The sequence below is a fragment of the Protopterus annectens genome, chromosome 8.part1 (assembly GCF_019279795.1).
Source record: "Protopterus annectens isolate FY-2018-M chromosome 8.part1, PAN1.0, whole genome shotgun sequence".
In the NCBI taxonomy this organism is placed as follows: Eukaryota; Metazoa; Chordata; order Ceratodontiformes; family Protopteridae; genus Protopterus; species Protopterus annectens.
In genome coordinates, this window is record NC_056742.1 from 529,292,375 (window position 1) to 529,316,957 (window position 24,583).

Below are 24,583 nucleotides of genomic sequence, written 5' to 3' on the forward strand. Positions count from 1 at the left end.
GGAGTCTGCATGTCCTCCCTGCATCTGTGTGCATTTCCTCCAGGGGCTTTGGTTTCCTCCCACGTTACAAAAACGTGTCTGGAGCGTTTCTCCCCAGCCTCCATTGAAAATTGGCTTTGTTCCAAGTCGGACTTTCCCGATTAACAAATTTTAAATAAATAAAAATATGAAAAATTAGTATCTCTACCTGCACTATACAGAGGTCAAATATCAATGCAGTTCCGTTTGCCATTGTGTAAGCTTTAGGAAAAAAATTTTACTTTATATGTAGCATGGTTGTGGAATTATTACTGCAAGTAAGAAAAAGCAATATTTTATGTCTAGAGGTTGTCAATAGGATTTAACTAGAAAACATCTGGGAGGTATCACTTGGCTGTAATGAGACCTTATATGCAGGCACAGAGGGCATTTCACCTCTGGGAATGCTTGGGGCTATCAAAAAGTACAGAATCAGACAAACTATAGAGGAGATTATATAAGAATGACAGCTGTACTAATTGATTCTCAGAGTAGCTTATGCATAGAATAGACCACATCATCATATTAAAGAATGGATCACTTAGTTATTTAAGAATAGTTGTTTAAAATCTTACCATAACCACAGACATCCTTTTCTTCCAGGTTGCAGTATTCGTAGCATGGTATTCTCTGCCTCAGGTGACCAAAATGTCCTCCTCGTATACAAACGCTTAGCCTGGCAGCTGTAAGGTGCGTGTGATGTTACACGCTGGGACTATAAACCATGGGCAATAAGTGGGACGTCCGCATGCACAGAATTGAATGCCCAGTCTGACAATAGTTGAAGAGCAGCTGAAAAGATGCCACCCAAAAAGAGAAAAGGTCCTATAGGGAGTAGGAGGGAGGGGAAAGGATACTACAACATGGACGATTAGGAGATCTATGGTTATGGTAAGATTTTACACAACTAATCTAGGTCCTTCTATTCTTATGTTGCACTATTCTCACATGTGGGAGAGTACCAATGCTCAGCCAGATATATGGGTGGAGGAAGAAGTTGCAGTCTCTAAGAATCCACATAGGATGGCTTTAGCAAATCCTGCCCTAGCTCTGGAGATGTTATCCAATTTATAGTGTTTAGTGAAAAAGCGTGGACATAGGACCATGTAGCTGCATCTAGGATGGTGGTTGTATCAAGGCCTTTCAGGAAGGCCCCTGTTGAGGCCACTGCCCTGGCAGAGTGGGCTCTCACAGTCTGGTGTAAAATTTTTTACCATGGAAGGAGAAGCAGAAGGATATGATCTGCTTGGATACGGCTTTCCCCAGGGCCCTATGAACATCTAGGGAATGGAGCACACTCACCGTCATTCTGTGGGCAAAGGTGAGTAAATGGATAGATTGGTTAAGTGACAGTTTGACCACTTTGGGCATGAAGGAGGGGTTAGTGCAAACAGAGATCCTATCCTTATGAAAAATATGGTAAGGTGGGAAAGCCATGAGTGCTTGTAGCTCTGAGATTCTTCTGGCTGAAGTTAAAACAGTTTTCCAGGTGCACATCTGTATGGCAGAAACTGCTGGTTCAGAGGGGGTAGAAGTAAGTTTCTCCAGAATGAAATTAAAGTCCCAAGGAGGAGGAATGGGTTTCCTATGTGGTCTGATGTGCAGGACCCCTGAGAAAGAGCTTCACCTCTAATCTGGATAATAGGGGTGGATCCAGAGGTAAACAGGTTGAGATGGCTGACAAATGGTCTTTCACCAAGTATGAAAGTTCAGACTTTAGTAGCTCACACACACAAACCAAAACTAAACTAGAGGTATAGCTGTCTGAAAGGGGTCTAAATGCTTCTGAAGACACCAGGCAGAGAAACTTTTCCACTTTGATAAACAGGATCTCCTAGTAGTAGGTTTCCTGGCCTCCTGCAGGACAGATAGCACGTCCTCCAAGTAAAAGTGTCTGAAAGGTCAGATGTACTGTGGGTTTGCTGTTGTGGGTAGATGAGAGATCCTGTTGTGTGAGGAGGTCCACCTTGTGAGGCAACTTGTTGTAATTGCCTTTTGCTACTGATAAAAAGGGGGAACCAGTGCTCCCTTGGCCAATAGGGGGTCACCAGCAAGATTTTTGGTTTGTCCCACTGAATTTTCAGCAGGACCTTCTATATTAGAGAGAAGGGGGAAAGCATACAGAACATCCCCTTCCAGGAAATTGTGAAGATATCCACTCTCCAGGCTTGTGGTGAGTGGAAACTTGAGCAAAATGGCTGTAACTGTCAGTTCTCCATTCACAGTGGCCCACCATCCCAGATCAAAGGCATCTGTGTGCATGTACTACACTGCATTGAGAGGCTGTAATGGCAGTCCTGGATTTAGGTGAAGCTGTGGAATCCACCACCATTTCTTTTTTCAGTTAGGGGAGGAAGGGCACCTGAAAGCCTAGGGGGTGGTTGTGCTGGGACCAGACATTCTTCAAGTGCCACTGCAACTTCATGTGTAGTCTGTCAAGGGGCAACACTGGGAGAGTGGCTGCTATCAGACCTAGTAGGCAAAGAAATTCCCTGGCTGAAATGCAGTTGACTAGGAGTAAATTCTGGAAAAAGTTGGTCAGAGAAGGGACCTTTTCTGGTGGGAGGAAGGCCTTCATCACATCCATCCTTATTCTACAACCCAAGAAAATTTGGTCTTTGGAAGGTGTAAAGCAGGATTTAAGTAGGTTGACTGAAACCCATGCTTCCTAGGAGAGAAATGGTGAATTGGGAGGTGTCTTTGTAAAGTGCTTGCTTCCTCTGCCTGGATAAGGAGGTCATCCAAGTATGGGAAGATCTGTATGCCTTTTGTTCTGCAGAAGGCTTCTACTGGGACTAGACACTTTGTAAATACCCTTGGTGCTGTAGATAAACCAAAAGGCAAGGCAGTAAACTGATAGTGTGAGGATGGCACAGCAAAATGCAGGAATTTGTGGAAGTCTGGATGGGTAGGGATGTGAAGATATGAATCCTTCAGGTCCAAATTGGCCATGAAGGCACTGGGTGTCAAACGTGGAAGAAGGGTTTTGTAGCTATAGCATCTGGAAGAAAGGTACATGCAGGAAGGAATTTACAAGAGACTAGTCCAAGATGGGTCTCCATGGGCCATCCTTTTTTGGAACCAGGAAGAGCCTGGAATAGAAACCTTGACCTTCTTGTCCTGGGGGGACACTCCCTATTGTTCCTTGTAGGAATAAATCCTGAATTAACTTTAGGTACGAGGTGGACTTTTTTTTTTGGACAGAAGAGGGATGTTGTTTGGAGAAGGCTTTTCCCTGCCAAGTCATAAAATACCCTTTTTCCATGATTGAAAGTACCCAGTTATCTGATGGTGATTTGTTGCCAGAGGGGGAGATTAAGAAAGGCAGGCAGAAAGGGGGATATAAAGGGTATTTAGCCAGTAACCCATTGTTAGGTCTGTCTGGAAAGGGCTGTCTGGGGGTAGTGTGAGAAGAGCTAGTCCTAGAGGTTGAAGGTTTCGTGGCACCTTTCCTTGGCTTGGAAGAAGGCGCAGATGCCTTTCTGACAAAGCTTTGCTTGGTAGTTCCTATAGAATTTAGGGACCATGGATACAAAGAGAGGCTTCAGATCCTGCAGTTCCTTGCTTTTTTCATACAAATTTTTAAAAAGTTCTGCAGACTGCTTACCAAAATGTAACTTGTCGTCAAGAGGGGCATCCATGATTCTGTTTTTGAAATCTGGCAGAGGCTGTAGCCTTAGCCAGGAGTACCTACATAGGACAGAAGCAGATGCAGCTGACCTACTTGCTGCTTCTGTAGCATCATAGCTGCATTTGATGGAATGTCTGGCAACTTGTGCTGCTATGGACAGTTTTGAGGCAACCTGAGGATTAGTTGGGGAATAAAGCATGGAGGAGAGCAGATTTGAGGCCTGGCAGACTAGGTCTAAGGCATACTTTATCATACGAGTCTGGTATTTGATGGCCCTAAAAACCAGGGTTGAGTAATTGTAGATCTTTCCTAATCTGTCCGTCAAATTGCAGTCTTTATCTGATGGCAGTAGGCAAGAGGGTAGCTTGCCTAGATTGTTTGCCTGCTGTGACAGCAATCACAGCTGGGTCTGCCAAAGGAGGTTTAATGAGAAATTTTAAATAGGGCACCTTGTAGAACCTGTTCTTTCTGGGGCCAGTGGCTGAGATTCTGGAGACTTGAAAGCAGAGGCAAAGGTGTCTTAAGTTTGCTGGTATTACAGGAGAGATGGCAGAGGATGAGGGGGACTTCCACCTGCAGAAGTTTGTAATATTTGTAATATCTCCTCTGTACCTCTGACATTTGAGTAGTTCGTAATATCTCCTCTGTCATTTGAGTAGAGTCCCATTTGAAATATTCCCTCATTCTGGAGATGGTCACCGCAAAGGTAATGACCTCAGGTGGAGAACCCCCTTCCAAGGAATCCTCATCCAGAGAGCAGTATTACAGGGGGGAAGCCAACTGTGAGACACAGGAGAGGGACTCATCAGAGGAGGAGGAAGAATCTTCCTCTTGATTATGTGAGACCAGTATAGGACCAGCACAGGCAGGCCTGGGACTTGAGGTTGGAAGGACAGGCATTTGTGAAGCAGTAGGCCTCAGGATCATAAAGGCCCGAGAAAGGGACAGACAATGCCTGTCAGTCTGGCTGATCTGCTGGGGAAGATGAATGCTTTGTCTGCTGCTCCCTTTTGAGGGAAGGCGTCTTTGATCCTGGTGTCAGACTTCAGGCCAGGAGTACAAGTACTTTCCTCAGAGATGGACTAACAGTAGCAGTTCGGGCAAGCCTGGCTCACCCACTGACATTAGAGGCAGATGTCGCAGATACCGCCGTGGACATGCAGACTGGAGAAACAATAGCAGCTTGTCGCCAGTCCTAATGGACGTTCCTCAGCCCCCTAGACCAGAAGCTGGTGGGATGTCTATACTCGGAGGTGCAATGTTGGGCCTAGATACCTTGGCCGCCTTTTTACACAGCTCTGCTACAATGGCTGGTTCCGGTTCCATACAGAGGGCTAGGCATTTCAGATGCTGGTTTTCTACAAAGAGCTTGAGGGCTGCGAGATGGTTAGCCAATGTTTTAGGAACAAATGACTGGCAGATTGTGCACACTTTATAGTTGTGGGCCGGCCCTAAGCAAAACAAGCAGAGGTTGTGGCTGTCTGTGCGGGATTTGCCCTCCGCTAGATGACATGGATGGAACCAGCTAAAGATTTAAATAGCAATGTATGCTTAGCAAACAGATAAGAAAAGATTCCCCAATGGGGTACTTATCTTTATCGGAGTCACTAGTGTGGAGCTGAACAATCAAGCTGATGTTCAACTGTGGCAGAGAAATTCTGAGGTGAGTGTGAATGTCACATTTATAGCCCATGGTTTACAGTCCCAGTGTGCGACATCCCACACACCTTACAGCAGCCAGGCTAAGCTTCTGTACATGAGCCAGACATTCAGGTCGCCTGAGGCGGAGGATCCCAAATGTAGGAATACTTCAACATGAGAAAAGGATATCAACTTGCGCACTTACTACAGGAATGAGTTTTGGTACATTGGCAGGCTATATGTCGTCCATGCAGGAAATATTTTATTGCATGAAAAATGAGGATTATAGATAAATGTACACATTTTTAATTTATAGGTACAGCAACTATGAAGTTTAACAGACAGAGACACACAGACAGAGACACCAAACAAGCAATGAAAATGGGATAAGAAAGAAGATTCTGGATTCATGTTGTCCTCCACCCTTGTCCATGAGCATGGTGGGTAGTCCTGCACCATAAAACAGAGTATTTCACTACTGGCGTTATGCATTGGGATTGAATAAGTAGCCTTCCTAGCGCTTCAGAAGGACTCGGCCACCTTAGTTTCTGCAGCAGTAGCCATGGGAGTCAAAGACCATCTGATTATACTCAAAGTACTGCTACCTGCCCACACACACACACACACACACACACACAGACAGGAAAATAACCTGCCACCTCTAGCATAATGTTGTAGTGAGATGACCAGCAAAGCCCATTGGCAATGCACAGAGCTATAGCAAAGCCGCTTGTATTAGATTTCCAAAGACCAACCATGCAGTTTCCAGTGCCCCAAGACTATTAAACAGAACAAAACCACAAATTGCAAATCCCTGGACTCTCAAAATTACTCAGATTTTTTTCTTCTAAGGAGATGCCTTGCCCTCAAATAACTGTGGTAAACACCCTAAATACCTCACAAACAGTTAACCTAGATGTCGCTGCAACATACAAAAAGAGAGCGCGACTTACAGGCTGGTCCAGCCACCTGTGCTGAATCATGAAGGATCCTCTCCTGGTTATGCCCAAAGAACTAACTTCAGCCTTAAAGGATTATGAAAGTTGTCTGCAAATACTGCATAGTCTGGATTACAATAAAAAACTGCAGAAAGGGAAAATGATTTAATTTCATAAGGAGAGTGAATAATTCACTCTGATAATGAATCACACTGGAAAATCAATGTTTCAGCAGTGCAGGTTCCTGCCGCCGAGACTATTAGAATAACAATCATAACAATGTCATATCCTGGCATGTCACTATTTTACCTGCTTGTCTGCTCATCTTCACCTTAATCATAGGTTCATACTAGGCTATCTGCCGTAGGGCATTTATAAGCCTAGCCCGAGTGTGTGTGGCTTTCGCCACCCTTGGAATGAGAATACTATGCCCATTTAGGGTTTAGTTTACTGTGCCTCTGTCTAGTAGTGACACAGAAATGACCCCCGGGGTAAACCTACGATCTCCCATCCACTCGTCAAGATTTCTCTTGAAGAGAGTCAGTGAGGGGCTCTGCCTAACATGGACTGGGATTCTGTTCCATTGTGTAGGGAGCCTCTGGGTTATGAATCTGTCCCTCCAGCACGTCCTATTTATTTCTGTGTTAAGGTTCAAATCTCTCGCTCTCGTGGCTCTGGTGGATTTGGATTTTCTGAGGTGGAGCATGTCCATTAATTCCGGAGTGGACATGGCCTTGTACGTCAGGCATAGATCGCCTCCGAGTAGGCGGTATGTGACTGAATAGAGCTGGAGTTTCTTCAGCCGGGCAGCATATGACATATGTTTGAGACCCTTGATCCTCTTGGTGAGGTACTTTTGGGGTCTTTCTAACTGCTGCAGGTGTCGGGTAAGGTACATCCCAAATGGGGCAATGTACTCAATTATGGGTCTGATAAGGGAAGAGTATAGAGGCACAATGACCTCTCGATCTAGATGTGAATCCTTTCATAAGGTGGGTGATATAGGTCTTCCTAACCACCTTGGCAATGTGAGTGTCAAATGAGAGGTTACGGTCAACTTGGGTCCCTAGGTCCCGGATTACTTTTTCCGTACTTAATGGATTACCACCTATGTGGTAATTTGTGGGTACTTTGTTTTTCCCAAAGGGCATGACTATACATTTTTTGGTGTTCAGTTTAAGGCCATGGCTCTGGCATCAGTTATCCATTTCTATGAGGCCTTTCTGAAGGATGCTTGTGTCCGCTGGAGTATCAATTATGGCACCCAGTTTGCAGTCATCTGCAAACTTTGACAGCCACAATCCTCCTATGTTTACTTGCACCTCGGAAAAATAAATGCCGAACAAGAGGGATCCCAGGACCAAGCCCTGTGGGACACCGCTTGTGACTGGCTTAGAGTCTGACATGGCTCCAGCAATTCTGACCTTGTGGGTTCTGTCCTTGAGCCAGTTTGCAACCCATCTTATGACATATGGGTTTACATTTAAGCTGGTGAGCTTGTCTATGATACCCGAGTGGGGTATTGTGTCGAAGGCTTTTGCAAGATCTTGCAATGTGAACTGCCTTACCCTCATCAATGGCCTTAGTGACCGTTTCAAAAAAGTTGACCAGGTTCAAAAGGCAGGATCTGCCCTTGACAAAGCCGAATTGGGTAGGATCCAGTGTCTGTAGGTCCCCAATGTCTTGGTTTAGCAGTTCCATAATGATCCTCTCCATAGCTTTGCAGACCAGGCTAGTCAAGCTTATGGGGCGGTAATTTCCAGGGTCCGTAGAAGCACCTCCTTTGTGGAGTGGGACCACTGTTGCTGTTCGCCATTCTTTGGGTACGTATCCTGTAGTAAGGCTAAGATTAAACAGCAGCCTTATGTGCGGGTTTAGTTCCTCTTGGAGTTCATGTAACCCGCAACCTGGGACACCGTCTGGTCCCATTGATGCTGTGTTTTTAGCTTCGGAGAGGGTGGCTCTCAGCTGAGCATCTGAGATGTCAGGGAGGCTACACTCTGCTGGGATAGATATTTCTCCTTTTGGGGGTGGGGGGGGATTTGCACTGACCCTGTCTGCCAGTATGTTGGCAATGTCTGTGGGTTCAGTGTATTTTTTGTCATTTTGGACTAACTCTGAGCATATCTGGGAGTTTCCACCTAGGTTTCCAACATAACTAAAGAAGGCCTTGTGATCCTCTTTAGTGTCTTTGCGATTTTTCTCTCAAAAGTTGGCCTTGGATGATTTTATGAGTGATCGTAGTTTTTTGCTAGTACTGATCACAGATGCCTTCCCTTTTGGGGATTTTGCTCTGACATGTAGTAGCTTCCTCCTCCTGTTGTAAAGCTGGTTAATGGCTGGGGTCCACCAGACAGGACGCCTGCCTTTGGGGGAATGGGTCTTGGTTTTATTTGGGATTGCATGATCCATGCATTCTTGACGGTGTCCATAGAAAGCGTTTATAAAGGATTCAGCGGTGTGGGCTGTGGTTTCTAGTGGCCCAGGGGACTTGAAGGATACCACTTCAGTCTTAAGAGGTGTGAAGTCAGCTTTTGAGAAATTCTTCACTGTGGTCTTTTGTGCTGGGGGTGGGGGTGGGATGTGGATTTCCAGTGAGATTAATTTATGGTCTGATCTCACCAATAAGGGGTATACTTCCGGTGTGGAGCATTGTGTCCCTATGTTTGTGATGATCAGGTCTAGTATATTATCACCTCTTGTGGGAGTGGTGACTAGTTGTTCCATCGCATTTCAGTTTATGAATTCTAGGAACCTTTGGCCTAGGGTGTTGGGGCTTGAGTAATGCTCCCAGTCTATGTTTGGGTAGTTGAAGTCTCCCAATATGATGGTATTTGGAGAGACATTCATACTCTCCAGTGTCTTCAGGAAGACTGAGTGGGGTTCCTGAGTTTGAGAGGGTGGTCTGTAGCATGCTACAAACTGTAGGACAGTTTTGCCTACAGTTAGTTGCACATGGATGGTCTCCAATGCTTCGTGCATTGCCACCAACCTGGTGGTGTGGGTATCTGATGAATATGGATACTCCCCCCTCCTTTTGTGGTTCGGTCCAAGTTTTGTGGCCGAAAAGCAGTATAACCTGGTAGTGCTGGGGTGCTCTCAGGAGCCTTGAACCAGGTTTCAGTTGCTGCACAGGCATCGATGTTCTCCATACTGAGGAGGGCTTCGAGAGCGTGCATCTTGAGGTTTAGATGTCTGGCGTTGAGCAGCATTACCCTTAGTTTTTTTCCACTTGTGTTTTCTAGGGAGGTGGGTTTGTCTTTTGAGCCTTGCCTAAAAAAGGCACTATGGGGGTAGCAAGAGCCTTGGCCAATATCCGGAAGCCCAGGGGTGGCAGGTGCAGGCCGTCCCTTGCAAAGCAGCGTGGCTTGTCAAGCATGTCATCCCAAGCAGACAGACACTGGATCCCCTTAGAATGACACCAGTAATTAAGCCAACTGTTAAAACTGATCATTTTGTCTTTGTACTGTGGCATCATTCTTGGTGAGGGTAAGATGCTGCTCAGGGTCAGGGTCATACCGGCCTGGGCTACATAATCAGAGAGCTCCTCTATGTCTCAGGAGGTACATCTCAGGTCATTCACACCGGCATGGACAATGACGGAGTCATATTTGTACTTGCTTTGGAGTGACCCGAGTGCTTGTGTTATGTGGCGGATTCTAGCGCCTGACAGGCAGCTTACTGTAACCTTTTCCTTGTTCAGTCTGGTGAGTGGGACGTCAGTGTGTCTGACTATGGAGTCACCTATTACAAGTGTATCAGGCATGTTGTTTGGCCTTAAGGGCTGTGACTGTTTGGCAAACTGACTGTGAACTATGTGTTGCATGTGTGCATGTGCTATGTTTTGAGGTAGTGGTTGCTTGGATGTCTGCTTTGGAGGCCTCTGTTGTTTTGGTAGATATTTAGAGTCTCTGAGTATGTTTTTCTGTGTTTATGTGTTTGGTTTGTAGTTGTGATAGGTCTATGTGAGACTGGGTTTGTGGTGTGTGTGGTTACCTTCTCCTCCTGACTGGTTTTGACAGTACTGAGTCGAGGGAGCTCAGCCTCCAGTCTGGCTATATAGTTGCATCTCTCACATATATTTGTATTTGTTGGGAGGAGGAGGGGGTTGTCTGTGTACATGAGGCAATTGTAACATTGCCTCAAGATTCCCAGATTCACCAGTTGAACTGGAGAGGACGCCAGTAATTGACCCTTTGACATGCTAGAATAGTGTGAGGGATTGCTGTGTAACTGAGTCAGAAAGGACCTATAGGGAAATGGGTACTCAAGGGGATTGTAGGTGGATGTAGTGCTTTCTTTTTGTTTAAGAGTGCTTTACCTGTGTAAAAATGCTTTAGGAGCAAGTGCTGGGCTTTTCAGATACAGAATAGACTGTTTAGATTGAAAGTTGAGCAGTTCTAAGGGAAAAACTGTAGAGCCGACTTAGTGGAGCCAGAAATAGTTTAAACTTGATTAACCGGCGCTGCCCGATGCTGCGCTATGCACAACTTCGCGCTAAAGCAGGCTTTATAGCAGGGGGTTATAGAAAGAGCTAGGAAATGGCCCAAAACGGCCAATAAACTACAAGTCGCTGGGCTGGAACCACTCCTTTAGGGACAAATAGGCTGCTCAGTGCTCCCCACTCCCACTGGTGAGCAAAGAAGCTTCCTCCTATCCAAATAAGGATATGGACAACACAGGAACTATGACACAGCCCAGAGATCAGCAAAATCTGAAGACTGGGCTATTCTAATTCAGTAAAGGCGGGAAAACAAGGATTTTTTTTTGTTTTGTTTTTTTTTTTTTGTTTTTTTTTCCACAAACAGATAAAAAATAGATACAGTAACAAACAGTAAATGTTTTAAATCGGCTAGCACACTTGAGTGTGTAGCCTACCAGTTAATTAAAGATACCACTTATGAAAGCTTACTTTAAAGGGGTAGTGAGTTCAGATAAGCAAGTCAAGCACCGACAGATGGGGCAATCTAAGCTAACCTCAGAATGACAAAAGGCAGTTAACAGAATTTGTGGGACACAACTGCTTGGTGCAATACATGGTTTTAAATCACGTTTACCAAAGTTTCGCACAGACTTACTGCTTTAAATTGTATACATGCTGCTTTGTCCTCTGCATTATAATAATAATAGAACATTGCTTATTACAATGCATTAAAGTTTATATTTTTTTCTCTCTCCCAGCTGCTGTCCTATCACCCACTTATGACCCAAAGCATCTTTCTGCAAGTCCCACACCAGCAGATCCCATTGACAGGATCTCCTTTTCGACAGGAGGTCCTGCTCAGAGGAGTCTCCTGTTCTCCTGATGTACAGGACCAAAGGGGCTAGACTTCCCACTAGGCAACCGGGCAAGATGACCTTGGTAGAGGAGCAAACATCAATCTTCCATCCAATTAGGGACTTTTCTGCTAGACTAACTCCTCACACCCCCCCCCCCTGCTGACACTGTAGACAAACGACCTACGAGAAGACCACTCCAAGCTTGGGACCCACTTAACAGCCACAGAGCAGACTATTCAGTTCATTGGTCCCAGCCCAGCATCCATGCTTCTGATGCCCCGCCTCTGCCAGGGCTCCTGAAATGATACTCAGTACCGTCCCCTCCCCCCCATGATAGGAATTCCTGCCCACATTTTTCTGTCAGCTGCCCGACATGCTAATTAAACAGTAAATTGCCTGGGCTGTATTTGGGGATTTACCCTTCTACACTTCCACAGCAACTACTCACAGACTGTTCTAGAACTTACTGCAGCAGCTCGTCAGTTGTTCTGATCAGTTTTACATTTCTGCTTAGCTTTTTGCAGGTGGTAGTCTTCAAATTTCACATTAATGGCAAAAGAGGATAAGTGAACACTGATGGAGAGCCATGGCTAGTCCAACTTCTACAATAGGGAAACAGCTAGAAGAAAACTGCTTACCTCCTGCTATTTTTAAAAACTCTTCCCCTGTTGCCTTGTAAACCTAAGAGGGGAAAAAAAAAAACGTTAAGCAAAACAATGCAAATTTTGTTATGCAGTTCAGTTGAAACCATTGAAAGGTACAATTAATGCATGCCTGCAACACAAGTTGTATACAAGTCTGCACACCTGTTCCCCATTACATACAAGTTTATCATAAAGCACTTCTGCTAGTTTATCATCGCAACACACAGAGAAATGTGGGGTACAGAAAACACTACAACTGATGATCACCACAAATACTACAACTGTTAACATGTGCTTGCTTCTACGGATGTCTGGTTATACCAGTATATTTTTGTAACGGGACACTCTTTTAGTTTCTTCAACCTACTGAAAGCATCCAAATGTAAAATGGAGGAGTTAAAAGGTATAAATACTTAAACAGGATGCAACTATTAGAAACTTTGTACTTTACAGCTTTTGAAATAAGCCTGTAGGAACTCTGCCATATATACATTAACATGTAAGAATCTATTTCCATCATATTTGTAGCCTCTCGTCCATCTGTGGCCAGCTAAATAATCCCTGGTCTGGCTGTCCTTGCCATTAACATTTTCCATTTTAAGAAAGCAGTAAGCAGAAAACATATATATAAATGGCTATGCAGATTATTAATCAAATGGGTTATCACTTCTACGCCATGCTCCACAGTTCAACCATTCACTTTCTATTAATTCAATAAAAGACAGTTTGAACACAAACACTGAAAAACAATGGAAAGAAAAAAAAGCCACATTTGCAAGACACAATGGCCTATACTAAACTCTTAACAGTTAATCAAGAAATAATTTTAGAAAGGAACTGGGAGAATTTTACTTAAAATGGATATACTCAATGTTAGCAGAGGATTTATATTATTCCCTTTAACTAGGCTGTACCACTTTTGGGTTACTATAACGTTTTGCAAACAAACTGTCAGACTTGCCCGTTACAACAAAGTGTGCGACAGTCTTGAATACAAATTACCACATACTCACTGCAGATATGCCTTGGATACAGCAAACATGTTCACTATTAGAAAAAAGTGAAAGTATTACCTACTATACATCCGCCAGACACTGATGTCTAGAACTTTCTTTAAAAATGGGGAGGAATGCCTTGAGCACCTTCAGGTATCAGTATAAAAAAAGCATATTTTTTCTAAAACAAGCAGTCAAAAACAGCCTTTGTTAATGATAATAGGAAGGGCAGAGTAATTCAAAGGCTAAACAAGCCCCTCCCTCCCCCCAGAAATCAACAGGTAGAACTTGCTAAAATTAAAAACTTAACTGGTCTAATTTGTGCTACTTTCAAGTTTCAGTTTAGGTATTAAAACCCTATAGCAAAAAGGGAACACAATAACAGTGAAACCTGTGTGGCATAGCAAGCAATAAACATGCGAGCAAAGAATATTAGATAGTTATCCAAAATAAATCAGGAAATTAACTTTAGGGGGTAGAAACAAAAATTACATTAAACTTGACAAAAGGAGGTAGATGTAGAAGATCCATGAGGGGGACAAATGGAAAATGCCAAATCCAGAATAATAAAAATGATTTAGTACATTACCATAAGAAATAAATACAATAAAGTGAAACTGTGTATATCAAATTATTACAATATTCATTTATTCCCTGACAGCACTGGAATTTAGGGCCAGAGAGGAGCTGAAGCCTATTGTAGCACTCGTGAGTACAAAGCAGTGAAACAAATCTGGAATACATACAAACGTACCTACATGCAAATATTTCAAACACGGGCATTAATGCCCTTCTAGCCTCCCAATACACCAAAATACTTGCTCCCATAGAAAGTCAGCTTTGTTGAACTGTCTTAACCCACCAGCCGATTTGCTCAGGAATGGGCCGCGACTGACAATCAGAAAGCTGGTGATGTAATATGTGAATATTGCATGATTGGCATGGCATGTAGATTTACCTCCGACATGAAAATTCGTTGTGTAATTGTAGTTCACCTTCCTCAATATAGTGCGATCTCAGAGTTGGTGTATTTAAGTAGTGGAGGTTGTAGTGGGCACAGCTCCCCACAGGAAGGTGCTTGCCCCCCAGAAAAGCTAAGGAAAAAAAAAATGTGTGTGCGCCTGTGATGTACCGAGGCATGCTGTGTGCTGGAGCAAGACCTACAGTTGGAGTTTCATTTTGTTTTTGTCCCTAAAGCTGAGGATATCTTTGCCCTCCTGAAATGGCTCACGGGCTGTAGGTGTACTCATACACAGTACAGCGATTCTCGCGAAGAAGGTGCAATGGATTTTGACTTACAAGAAAAATGTTTTTCTTCTTACCTTCTACACAGGATTCTTCAATTTCCCCATTGTAGCATGGGTAATAAGTATGCATGCACCGTAATTAAATGCATTCCTTCAACATTGCTGTGTCATTAACTAAACACCATAAGGGTGGCAGAAAAATTCTTATTTTATATAGCTGTCACATGAGCTGTGCGACAGTACAGAATTTGTATGGCAGGATTGTACATACATTTTATGCAGTATCCAGAGATTTGGAAATGCCTTGGGAGCACTGCTTCTAAACATGTATTTCTCTAAGCAAAGCAAAGTACTGAGCACAGGAACGGTGTTATCTGATTAAAGTGGTAATGGGTGCTGTTAAGGGCTCTGCCTGCTTGAACTATAAAAAAAAAAAAGAATAAACAGTAGGTTTAAGATCTTAAACTTCTTCTGTTTAATGCCTTGAAGAATCTCCTTGTCTGCATTGGAATTCTTGAGGTTTGCACTGAAGTATCTGCTATGTGGGGTACCAGGATCTATATTTTGCCTTTAACCATTCATACCAGAGTGTCTGTACTGCCTTCGGAGGACTGCACTGCCATTACTTTTTGCATATCAGTCCCAAAATTAACTTAACTGTATCTGAAATATTTCCTAATACCAAAGCCCTGTAAAGTTCTGCATGCCTCTTTAGACTTGGTTCCCAATCCTTCTGGCATGCAAACAAGATGGATTTACTCGAATGTACTGTCCAGTCTGGATTTACTCGAATGTACTGTCCAGTCTGGATTTACTCGAATGTACTGTCCAGTCTGGTACTGTCCAGTCTGGATTTACTCGAATGTACTGTCCAGTCTGGATTTACTCAAATGTACTGTCCAGTCTGGATTTACTCAAATGTACTGTCCAGTCTGGATTTACTCAAATGTACTGTCCAGTCTGGATTTACTCGAATGTACTGTACAGTCTTATCAGTATTCTTGACTGAAGGTTACTTTTACTGATTTAAAGTGCATTCACTGAAACTGTACGCAAACTGTGAAGGTGTGCTTTAATTTGGCTGCATTTCTAGACTTGTGCAAATACTGCATTTTTACACATTTAGATAACTGATCTAGCACATCTTTTTTTCTGCAATCTTCTCAATAAAAGCTTTTCAACTTGAGCCAGTTGTCCATTTTGAATGCAGAATTATTTCATAAAGTCAAAACATTTTACATTAAAACAGTTCCACGTATTCCCTTTTTGTTTTTAAAATGTAATTTGTTCGTTTTATTTGCTCAGTCTGTACCCTTCATTGTTTCTTTGTCACAGTGATTTGTATCGATTACTGTACACCACTCCAGCACTCGTTTCTCCGGTTAATTTCTCAGCTGGAGTGCCTTCTGTGTCTGGTCTGCATGCTCTCACACGTCCCGTTGGGCTCCCACATCTAACAAGCCATAGGGCAGTAGGGTAACCGGCGGTCCTCTAGATAGGTTTGCTTTCCATTCTACACATGTTCAAATAGGATGGCATGCACTTGTCAAGATCAGGAAAGAAAATTTTAGCAGCAGATACTTTGTGAAACACTAGGCGGGATTTTTGCCATGTTGAAAATTTAACATCTGATGCATCTCTGATGCTCGTTAATGCTAGGAGCATTAATAAAGCTTTTTTTTAATTGGAAAATTTGCTACGTTCCCACAAGATTGATATTTTTTGTGAAACATGGTTAAAGAACAACGACTAGAAACCAGCTCTGTCAGAATATAAATGTTTACTGTAGCAGACATTCTAACAATCATGTGGAGATGTTATGACAGGAATTGAAAATTGGAACATGTAATAAATCACAGGGTCTTAATGACAATGATGACACCAATACTGTGACAATAAAGACCACCCTTGAACATGTAACAATTGGGGTGTGTATAGACCCTAAAGAAATTCATACATTTCTTGCATAAAACACAGGAGGGAAGAATATTAGCTGGAGAGTTAAGTTAAACAGACCGGAATAATATTCATTCAACAATATTAGTAAGGAAATTATTCACAACGTATGTTCACGAACAACAATTGCTTCAGATTGTAAACACACACAAAAAAAACAAAAAAAAAAAAAAAATTTCAAGTTGAGTTTTACCACCACTGATATGCAGTGAACATAGTGTTATAATGGTTAATTTGGGAATCTAAACCAATGCGCAGAAGGTTAATTACAGATTATATGGAAGCAAAACAGTCACTATGTAAAATGGAGTGAGGTGGTCAGTGGAAAAACTGTAGATGGACTTAATGTTTTGAAAGAGAAAGAGTGCAACAAAATGTTTATCCGAATCTAGGCATACATGGGGATAGATTTCCATAAGAGCAAGATACCAGAGTAAGCAGAGACACAAAATAAGAAATGGAAAAAAGATCAAACTAAAACGTTGAAAAGTGAAATAAACAAGCTGGACAAACAAATTAAGCAGTGTGAGACAATGTGAGGAAAATTTATATAAAGATATTGAGAATAGGAAACATTTTTATATAGACGTACAAGATGTCAAATAAAAATAAGTAATGCTATACAAATTGATAAAGAGTGCAAATTCTAAACTTTATTCTAACAGATTATAGATACATTTACAAAACTTTATGCAAAACAGTTTGGCTCCACAAAAGGGGGGGGGGGATACATTCTCCTAGTGACATCCAGGTAACCTCGGATATTGGAATCAAATTAGATTCTATTGATAAAGAACTGTATAAACTGGATCCAAACAAAGCACAGGGAGGAGATGGAGCTGGTAATAACGACCTGAGAACACTTCAGCAAGAAGTTACAGTACCAAAGGGGTCTGAATGGAGAGGCAAGTCAGCAACTGAAGTAGAGTATTATGGCCGAAATTAAATTCATCCTCAAGTCTTTGTGACCTTTGCAAGCTGGACCCCATATTTCCTCAAAATCTCACCAAGACGACACTGATCTATAGATTATATTTATATAGTACATCATGGACAGAAATAGGTTAAAAATTTAAAAAAGATACCTGGGTGCACAAGACCCAGGATTAAAGTGCCCAATCCTGGTAGGCACACTGGTGCTAGGACTGGAAAAGATGACAGTGTAGAAACCTCAAAATATGGAACTATTCCTACAATGGGGCCAGGCCCAGGGGGAGGATGCCCCCCGCTTTTGTATAAGGAAGTAGTAGTCCACAAAAATCGACAGGCCAAAGAGTCAAAGATAAGTGGACTATGTACAGTTACTATTATGCAAAAAAAACAAGAATTTCCAGACACAAGATATACAAAATGATTGAGAGAAATTAGAGGAAAGAAAAATATTTCCACAAGAAAAACTGTCAGAAGCTTCAAATAAAAGTTTGTATTCATTAATACAATAGATTTGTGAAAAACAGTATACAGATCTAGATCAGTCTGGAAAAAAGCATTGCAGAAGAGACAAAAATATAAACAAAAGCTAGAGATTTTTGAAAAGTATAAAAAAGAAATATGGACATGGGAAAGAAAGATATTTGATATTGTGCAATATTTACGCAAAGGAGAAAGCCAAAATTATCGTTGGGGCTGCCTTCTTTATATCGATTTTCGAAGAGAAATACAGGCAAAGGCATCCAGATATGATAATTTCACAATAAAAAAATATCACAGAGGGAATGTAGAAAGGATTAGTAAAGTAGAAGTTAAAACAAATAGAAGTTGAAGTTATGGAATGCCTGCGAAGTGAAAGATTTAGTGTAGAAGAAGGTCTAACACAGGTTAGATCACAGCATGATGGAGCAAGTCCCTTAAGAAGAAGCAGGAAGATCAGGAGACATCTGAAGAAATACTGACATGGGAAAGAAAAATATTTAATACGGTATAATATTTATGCAAAGGAGAAAGGAAAACAAATACAAAAAGAGCAGCACCAAAGATATTTGGAGAGAAATAAAGGCAAAGGAATCCAGACATGGAAAACTTTACAAAAAGAAAAATAAGACGGAGGAAAAGTAGAAAAGGAGATTAGTAATGGAGACATTAAAGGCAGAGAAATAGAGATTACATGCAAACTGAAGGATTCAGTGTAGAAAATCTAATTCAGAAAGCACCACAACAGGATAGCACAATGGATATCCAAATTAAAGGGAAACCAGTGAGAAGCAATTGGTCAGGTGCCATATGAAGATATTTTGGAACCTTTCATAGGAAACAAGTATAAATGTTCACTTGAAGCTGGACAGCAAGGGAAGGAACAGGAAACTGTAGATGTAGTCAATGTTGGAGTGATAGGCCAGCGAGTTCTCATTTTACATAGGGGAACTCTTTGTACAGGATGAAATTGGAGAATGTGCCATAGGAAGATGCTATAGAACTTTCAATAGAATGCCCACAGGAAATGTACTCTCAGTTTAGAAGAAAATGAGCTAAGAGAAGACTTGCTTGATTTAATACACAGATAGACATATTAAGCTCAAAGAAAGAAAGTGTGCAGAAAGTCGATAAAACCCAAGTCAGAAGGTTGACAAAATAAATGAACACAGTAATTAGGATGGTCAAAAGAGATCCATGTGATATAACAGAAGTAAACGACCTATATTACTGTGCAGCTAAAAAATTTCTACCACAAGAACACAGGGTAGTAAGGGAAAGGAAGGGGAGAAATCCAATACCATCATGGAAGCTTCAAATAGAGAAAACTATAAAGCAATTAAAGTGTCTGTTAGACTACAGAAGAGGGAACAGAGCAACAAAAAAAAAAGTGAGATAGATGGACATCATAAAAGCAATGCACAGTATTAGAACAGACCAGGGTCTATATCATGCACTATCACAAATAAGCTAAAAATCTCAGACAGGTGGAAAAACCTAGAAGATACGCAGATAAGTATAAAATAAGCAGTTTATTGTTGACCCAAAAAAGTTTGAGAGAACTGGGAACAAAAAGTAAAAGGAATTGAAAGACTGCCAAAAAAAGAATTAGAAACTTACGTTTTGGAGAAGTATCTATGAAGACCTTGTGGAACAAAGATGCTGAATGCACAGAAGTAAAAAAGAATAAGTTTAAAGGTACAAGATATGAAATGGGATGAAGTAACAGCCAGAGAGATTGAAACAAAGTTAAGAAAAGCCTCTAATTGGAAAACCCCAGCCCCAGATGCAGTACCTAACTTTTACTATCAACATCTTTGCACAAAGATTTAGCCTTCAGAACTATTTATATGCGCACCCTGAAAAAGACACCAATCTGGCAAACAGGAAAACAATGCTCCTACTTAAGAGTGAACCTGCAAACTACCCTAAAAATTAGAGGCCGGTAACTTGCCTGACGACGTATAAACTATACAGTGGAACTGATGGTGACAGAGTCTATAGTCACTTAGAAGAAAACTCAATTATGGCAATAAAACAAAAGGGTAATGAAAGTCTTATGGAACAAAGGATCACTTGTTAAAAATCATAGTGGACAACGGTAAAAAGGGGAAGAACCAAGTATGGCATGGATCGACTACAAAAAGCATTTGATAGTATCCCACATTCACGGGTAAAAAAAAAAAGTGCTTAAACATGTATAAGATGCACCCTACAATGATAGACTACATTACAGTGACCATGAAACAGTGGCAGACTACTTTGCAATTAAGCCATGATAAAGGACAAAATTATTTTCCCAGGGATAAAAATTCAAAAGGGGATATTCCAGGGTGACTCTGCCACCGCTGCTATTCTGCCCTGCCCTTAACCCATTAAGCTGTCTGCTTAACAGCCTATGCCATGGCTATAATTTGGCTCCCAGTAAACAAAGTGTAAAGACTTAGCTTCTCTTGTCAATGACTTGAAACTGTATAGCTCATCAGATGAGGAACTGAAAGTACAACTGCAAGTTGTCAGACTTTTTCCGATGATAGAAGAATGTCCTTTGGTCTTGATAAATGTACAAAAGCAACCTTTAAAGCAGGAAAACTGCAGCACCAGGAAAATATCAGTTTGGGACAAGAATGGGATATAAAAGAACTTGAAAAAGAGGAGTGTATAAATATTTGGGAACTGATGAATGCTCAACAATAAAACATGAAAAATGCATATAAAACTTAGTAAGGAATACTTTAGAAAACAAATTAATCATGAAAAAGTACAGTTGTGTACACTTACCATAAATGTAGATGTTGGAGTGTATTCACTGTTGCAGTCATCACATTTGGGTTATCTGCTTGGAGGTCGCCCTCAGTCGGCCTGATAATCAAAGTCTTGGGTCCTGCATCGGTTGTAGTCTCATCTTTCATGATGTCAGGTAGTCAGGGGTATAAACCATTACATCAGTTTTTCTTGCCTCAGATGTCAGGTGCCCCCATAATGGGAAACAATCATATACAAGGTTACACCTCCAACAAAAAAGCAAATACACCAAAAAGCATACTAAGCAAGAATAGGTATAGTCAATAGATGTCAGGGGGCTGGAGGGAGGGTAACCAGGACTGCAACAGTGAATACACTCTAACATCTGCATTTATGGTAAGTGTACACAGCTGTACTATGTTCTTATTGTTTTAACTGTTGCAGTCATCACATTTGGGTAGATTCTCAAAGCTAAGGATGGGAGGAGGTCATTAGATTGCATTAGGACCAGCTATAAGGCCCTGCAAGACTGCAGTGGCAAAGCCAGCTCTGGATTTAGAAAAAATTGGCAAGTGGTAATGCTTGGTGAAGGTATGTACAGAACTCCAGGTAGCAGCTTCTAGGATGTCCTTGGTAGGGACACCTCTGAGAAAGGCTGTAGAGGTAGATGTAGCCCTGGTTGAATGTGGTCTAATCCCCTGTGGGGTAGGTTTTCCATGGTGCTTATAGCAGAAATGAATGCACTGGCCTATCCACTTAGAAATGGTTTGCTTTGAAATGGCCTTCCCCTCTGCCTCTGCAGCAAATTCAACCAGCAGCTGTTCAGATTTCCTGAGAGGCTTAGTCCTGCCCAAGTAAAATCTAAGTTGTCTGTGCATGTCCAAGAAGTGCAGTATGCATTCTCCTTTGTTCTGTGGATTAGAAAAGAAGGTTGGCAAATGAATGGACTGATTACGGGCCACACTGGATGCCACCTTGGGCATAGAGGGATTAGTCCTGAGGGACACCCTGTCCGCATGAAAGATGATGAAAGGCTCCACTGCCATGAGGGCCTGTAATTCAGATACCCTTCTTGTTGAAGTGATGGCTAGAATGCAGGCTGTTTTCCAAAAAATAAATTTCAACTCTGCATTTGCAGCTGGCTCGAAGGGGGGTAAAGTGAGCTTTTCCAATACAAAGTTAAGGTCCCAGGCTGGAGTAGGGGCTGTCCTGGGTGGTCTTAAGTTTTTGGCCCCTCTGAGGAACAGAGCAGTGGATGAGAGAAGAGGGGTGGGTTCTGTGTTGTAATGAGCTGAAATGGCTGAGGCATGAATTTTGATGGAGGAAAAGGAAAGGCCCTTTTGAAGCATCTCGGTTAAGTACTGAAGAATGAGAAATTGGGAACCGCTGCGCCCATCCCCTGAGTTTGGCTCCAGGAACAGAATCTTTTCCAATTTTTCAGCATAGGCTTTTCTAGTACTAGGCCTCCTTGCCTTAACAATGACATCCATCACTTGCTTACTGAGGGATGGTAACGGGGAGATTAGGTAATTAACCAGGCTGCAAGGTTCAGGGTTTGAAGCTGTGGGTGCAGAATCTGGCCCTCCTGCTGGGAAAGCAGGGCAGGGGTCTAAGGCATGCGTCATGGAGCCAGCAGTGACACTGTACAAGAGGGAGTACCAGTATTGGCATGGCCAGTCTGGTGCAGTCAGTATTGTCCTTGGTTTATCCCGTTTGATCTTTAGTAGCACTTTGGAGAGGAGAGGCAGAGGGGGAAAGGCATAAACTGATAGGTCTATCTCTATCTCTGGGCTCCCCCATTTGTTTCTCAACATGCTGAATATCTTTGGTTCCAGTTTCCACTTGTGTGGGTCCATGAGATTTCTGCTTAGGTCATCTGCCAGTGTATTTAGCTTTCCTGGCATGAATTGAGCCTGTAGGTCCACTTGGTAGCTCAAGGCTGTGTTCCACAGAGCCATGGCTAGTCTGCAGAGAGGGTATCAGTGGGTTCCCCCTTGCTTGTTTATGTACCACATAACAGTGGTGTTGTCCATGTTTACCAATAATTGTCCTGGAAGAATGTGGCCCTTGAAGACTGTCAGAGCATTCTGTATAGCTAGCATTTCTTTTTGATTGATATGCAGGTGCATTTGACTTTGGTTCCATTTGCCCTGAATGCACTGCCCTGCCAAGTGAGCCCCCCATGCTATCTTTAGACAAGGAATGATAGGAATCGTTGATTCTAGATCTGGAGAGTGTTGGCACCATAGGCTTTTCAGATACCATTGTAGTTTCCCCATGTGCAGTCTTGCATATGGAATTAGTAGAATGTAAGAGGCTTGAACCCCAGGGCTTTCAGTATTTTCCTTGCAGATAGCTGGGTCTTTGTGGCTGTCAAATGAACTCGTCTCTCTGCTTTGAGGTAGGCCATCTGGGAAGTTGCATTCAAGCTTGCTCCCAGGAATACAATTTGTTTGCAGGGTACAAGATGGGATTTCTTTTTGTTTATGGCGCACCCCAGAGAGGTTAGCAAATTCTTTACAAATGCCTGATTTAATAGTATGTCCTGGCTTTCTACCTGAATTAGGCAATCATCCAGGTATGGGTATATTTGAATGTTTCTTTGCCTGCAGAAAGCAATGACTGGAGCTAGGCACTTTGTGAATACCCTGGGCACAGTAGATAAGCCAAAGGGCAGTGCAGAGAACTAATAGTGCATGTAGCCTGCTCTGAAGCATAGGTATCTTCTGCATGACTCCCTTATTGGGATGTGCATTGCAGGTATGCTTCCTTTAAATCCAGTGTTGCCAAGCTGGCATTTTTGCGTTAGCATCTTGAATTTTGGTATTATCAAAAATGTGTTTAGGGTAGACAGGTCCAGGATAGGACGCCAGGAATTGTCTTTTCTGGGAACCAGGAAATAGAAACCTTGTCCCCAGTCTTCTTCTGGGACAGGTTGAATAGCCCTAATGCTTAAGAGAGCGAGAGAACTTGCTTTTGAGCCTCTGCCCACTGATTTGGGGGTAGGTCTGGCCAACCGCTTGCGGTTGGTAAGGCGTGGAAGTGGCATCTGTATCCTTGGGAAACTACATTTAAAACCCATTTGTCCTGAGTAATGAGTTCCCAATTTTTTGCATGCAGGGCAATCTTTCCCCCTAAAGGAACAGTCAGTTTAGCAGGGCTTGGAAGGTTTACAGTCAAGTCATTGAGACAGTTTACCATAGGGGGGAGTGTTACTATTCCCTGCTTTGGAAGTGGGAGCCCCCCACTGCTTAGGCCTTGTACCTTGGGACTGAAGCCTGGGTGTTCTGTTGATTCTGGGTTTGGACTGAAGGCCTGGAAGAGGCAGGAAAGGAGCAATTCTTAGAGGACCAATGCCTACTAGATCTGGGAGGCTGTACTTGCAGGAAATCTAACAGTTTGCATAGATTTAGCTTTTTCCTCCATCTTTTTAGTACTTCTGCTTTGTTGTCAAACAGGCAGTCTTGATTTAAGGGACCATCCAGTAATTTAAGCTTTAACATGATCGGACAAAGATTGCTCCTTAAGCCAAACATGCCTTCTCGGTACAGACCCAGTGAAAGCAGCCCTGCAAGATGCAGCTAATGAATCAAAAACACATTGCAAAGTAGGTTTTCCAACTTGTTCAGCAGAATGCATTAAATCCTGTAATTCTTTATTTTCAGCACAGTTAGGAATCATCATTTCTGTTTAAGCAATCCAGTAATATGCTGCTGATACTTTAACATATGAAACTGGCAGTTTAAGGCCCCAACGGCCAAAGCTGCAGAAGTGTATACCTTCTTACCCCATCTCTCCGGCGCCATGGAATCTGTATCAGAGGGGGTAGGGTTTTTGGCAGTAGTAGCCTTAATGCCCTTGAGTCTCTGTGAAATGGTCTCAGGATCGAGTCCCTGTGAAATGGTCTCAGGATCCGCAGTAGGATTTTTAAAGAGGAACTTGTTTTTGGAGCAGGAGGTAGTGTCAGGGGCCAGGCTAGATTCCGAGAAGGCATCATCTTCAAGTACATCCAGTACAGGAGGGATAGCTAAAGGCCTGTGTTGAGGCAGAAGTAAGAATTCCCTAAGCCTCTGAGTCA

The 24,583-nt window shown here is 42.5% G+C and overlaps 1 protein-coding gene across 1 annotated transcript in view; it reads right to left on the bottom strand.

The window, feature by feature from the left end:
• The window catches only part of ESRP2 (epithelial splicing regulatory protein 2), a 318,023-nt gene that overhangs the window by 59,364 nt on the left and 234,076 nt on the right, over positions 1-24,583 (bottom strand). The window contains exon 9 of the mRNA XM_044082050.1: positions 12,147-12,189. Within this exon, the coding sequence (XP_043937985.1) occupies positions 12,147-12,189 (43 nt within the window). The remainder of the gene's footprint in view (positions 1-12,146; positions 12,190-24,583) is intronic.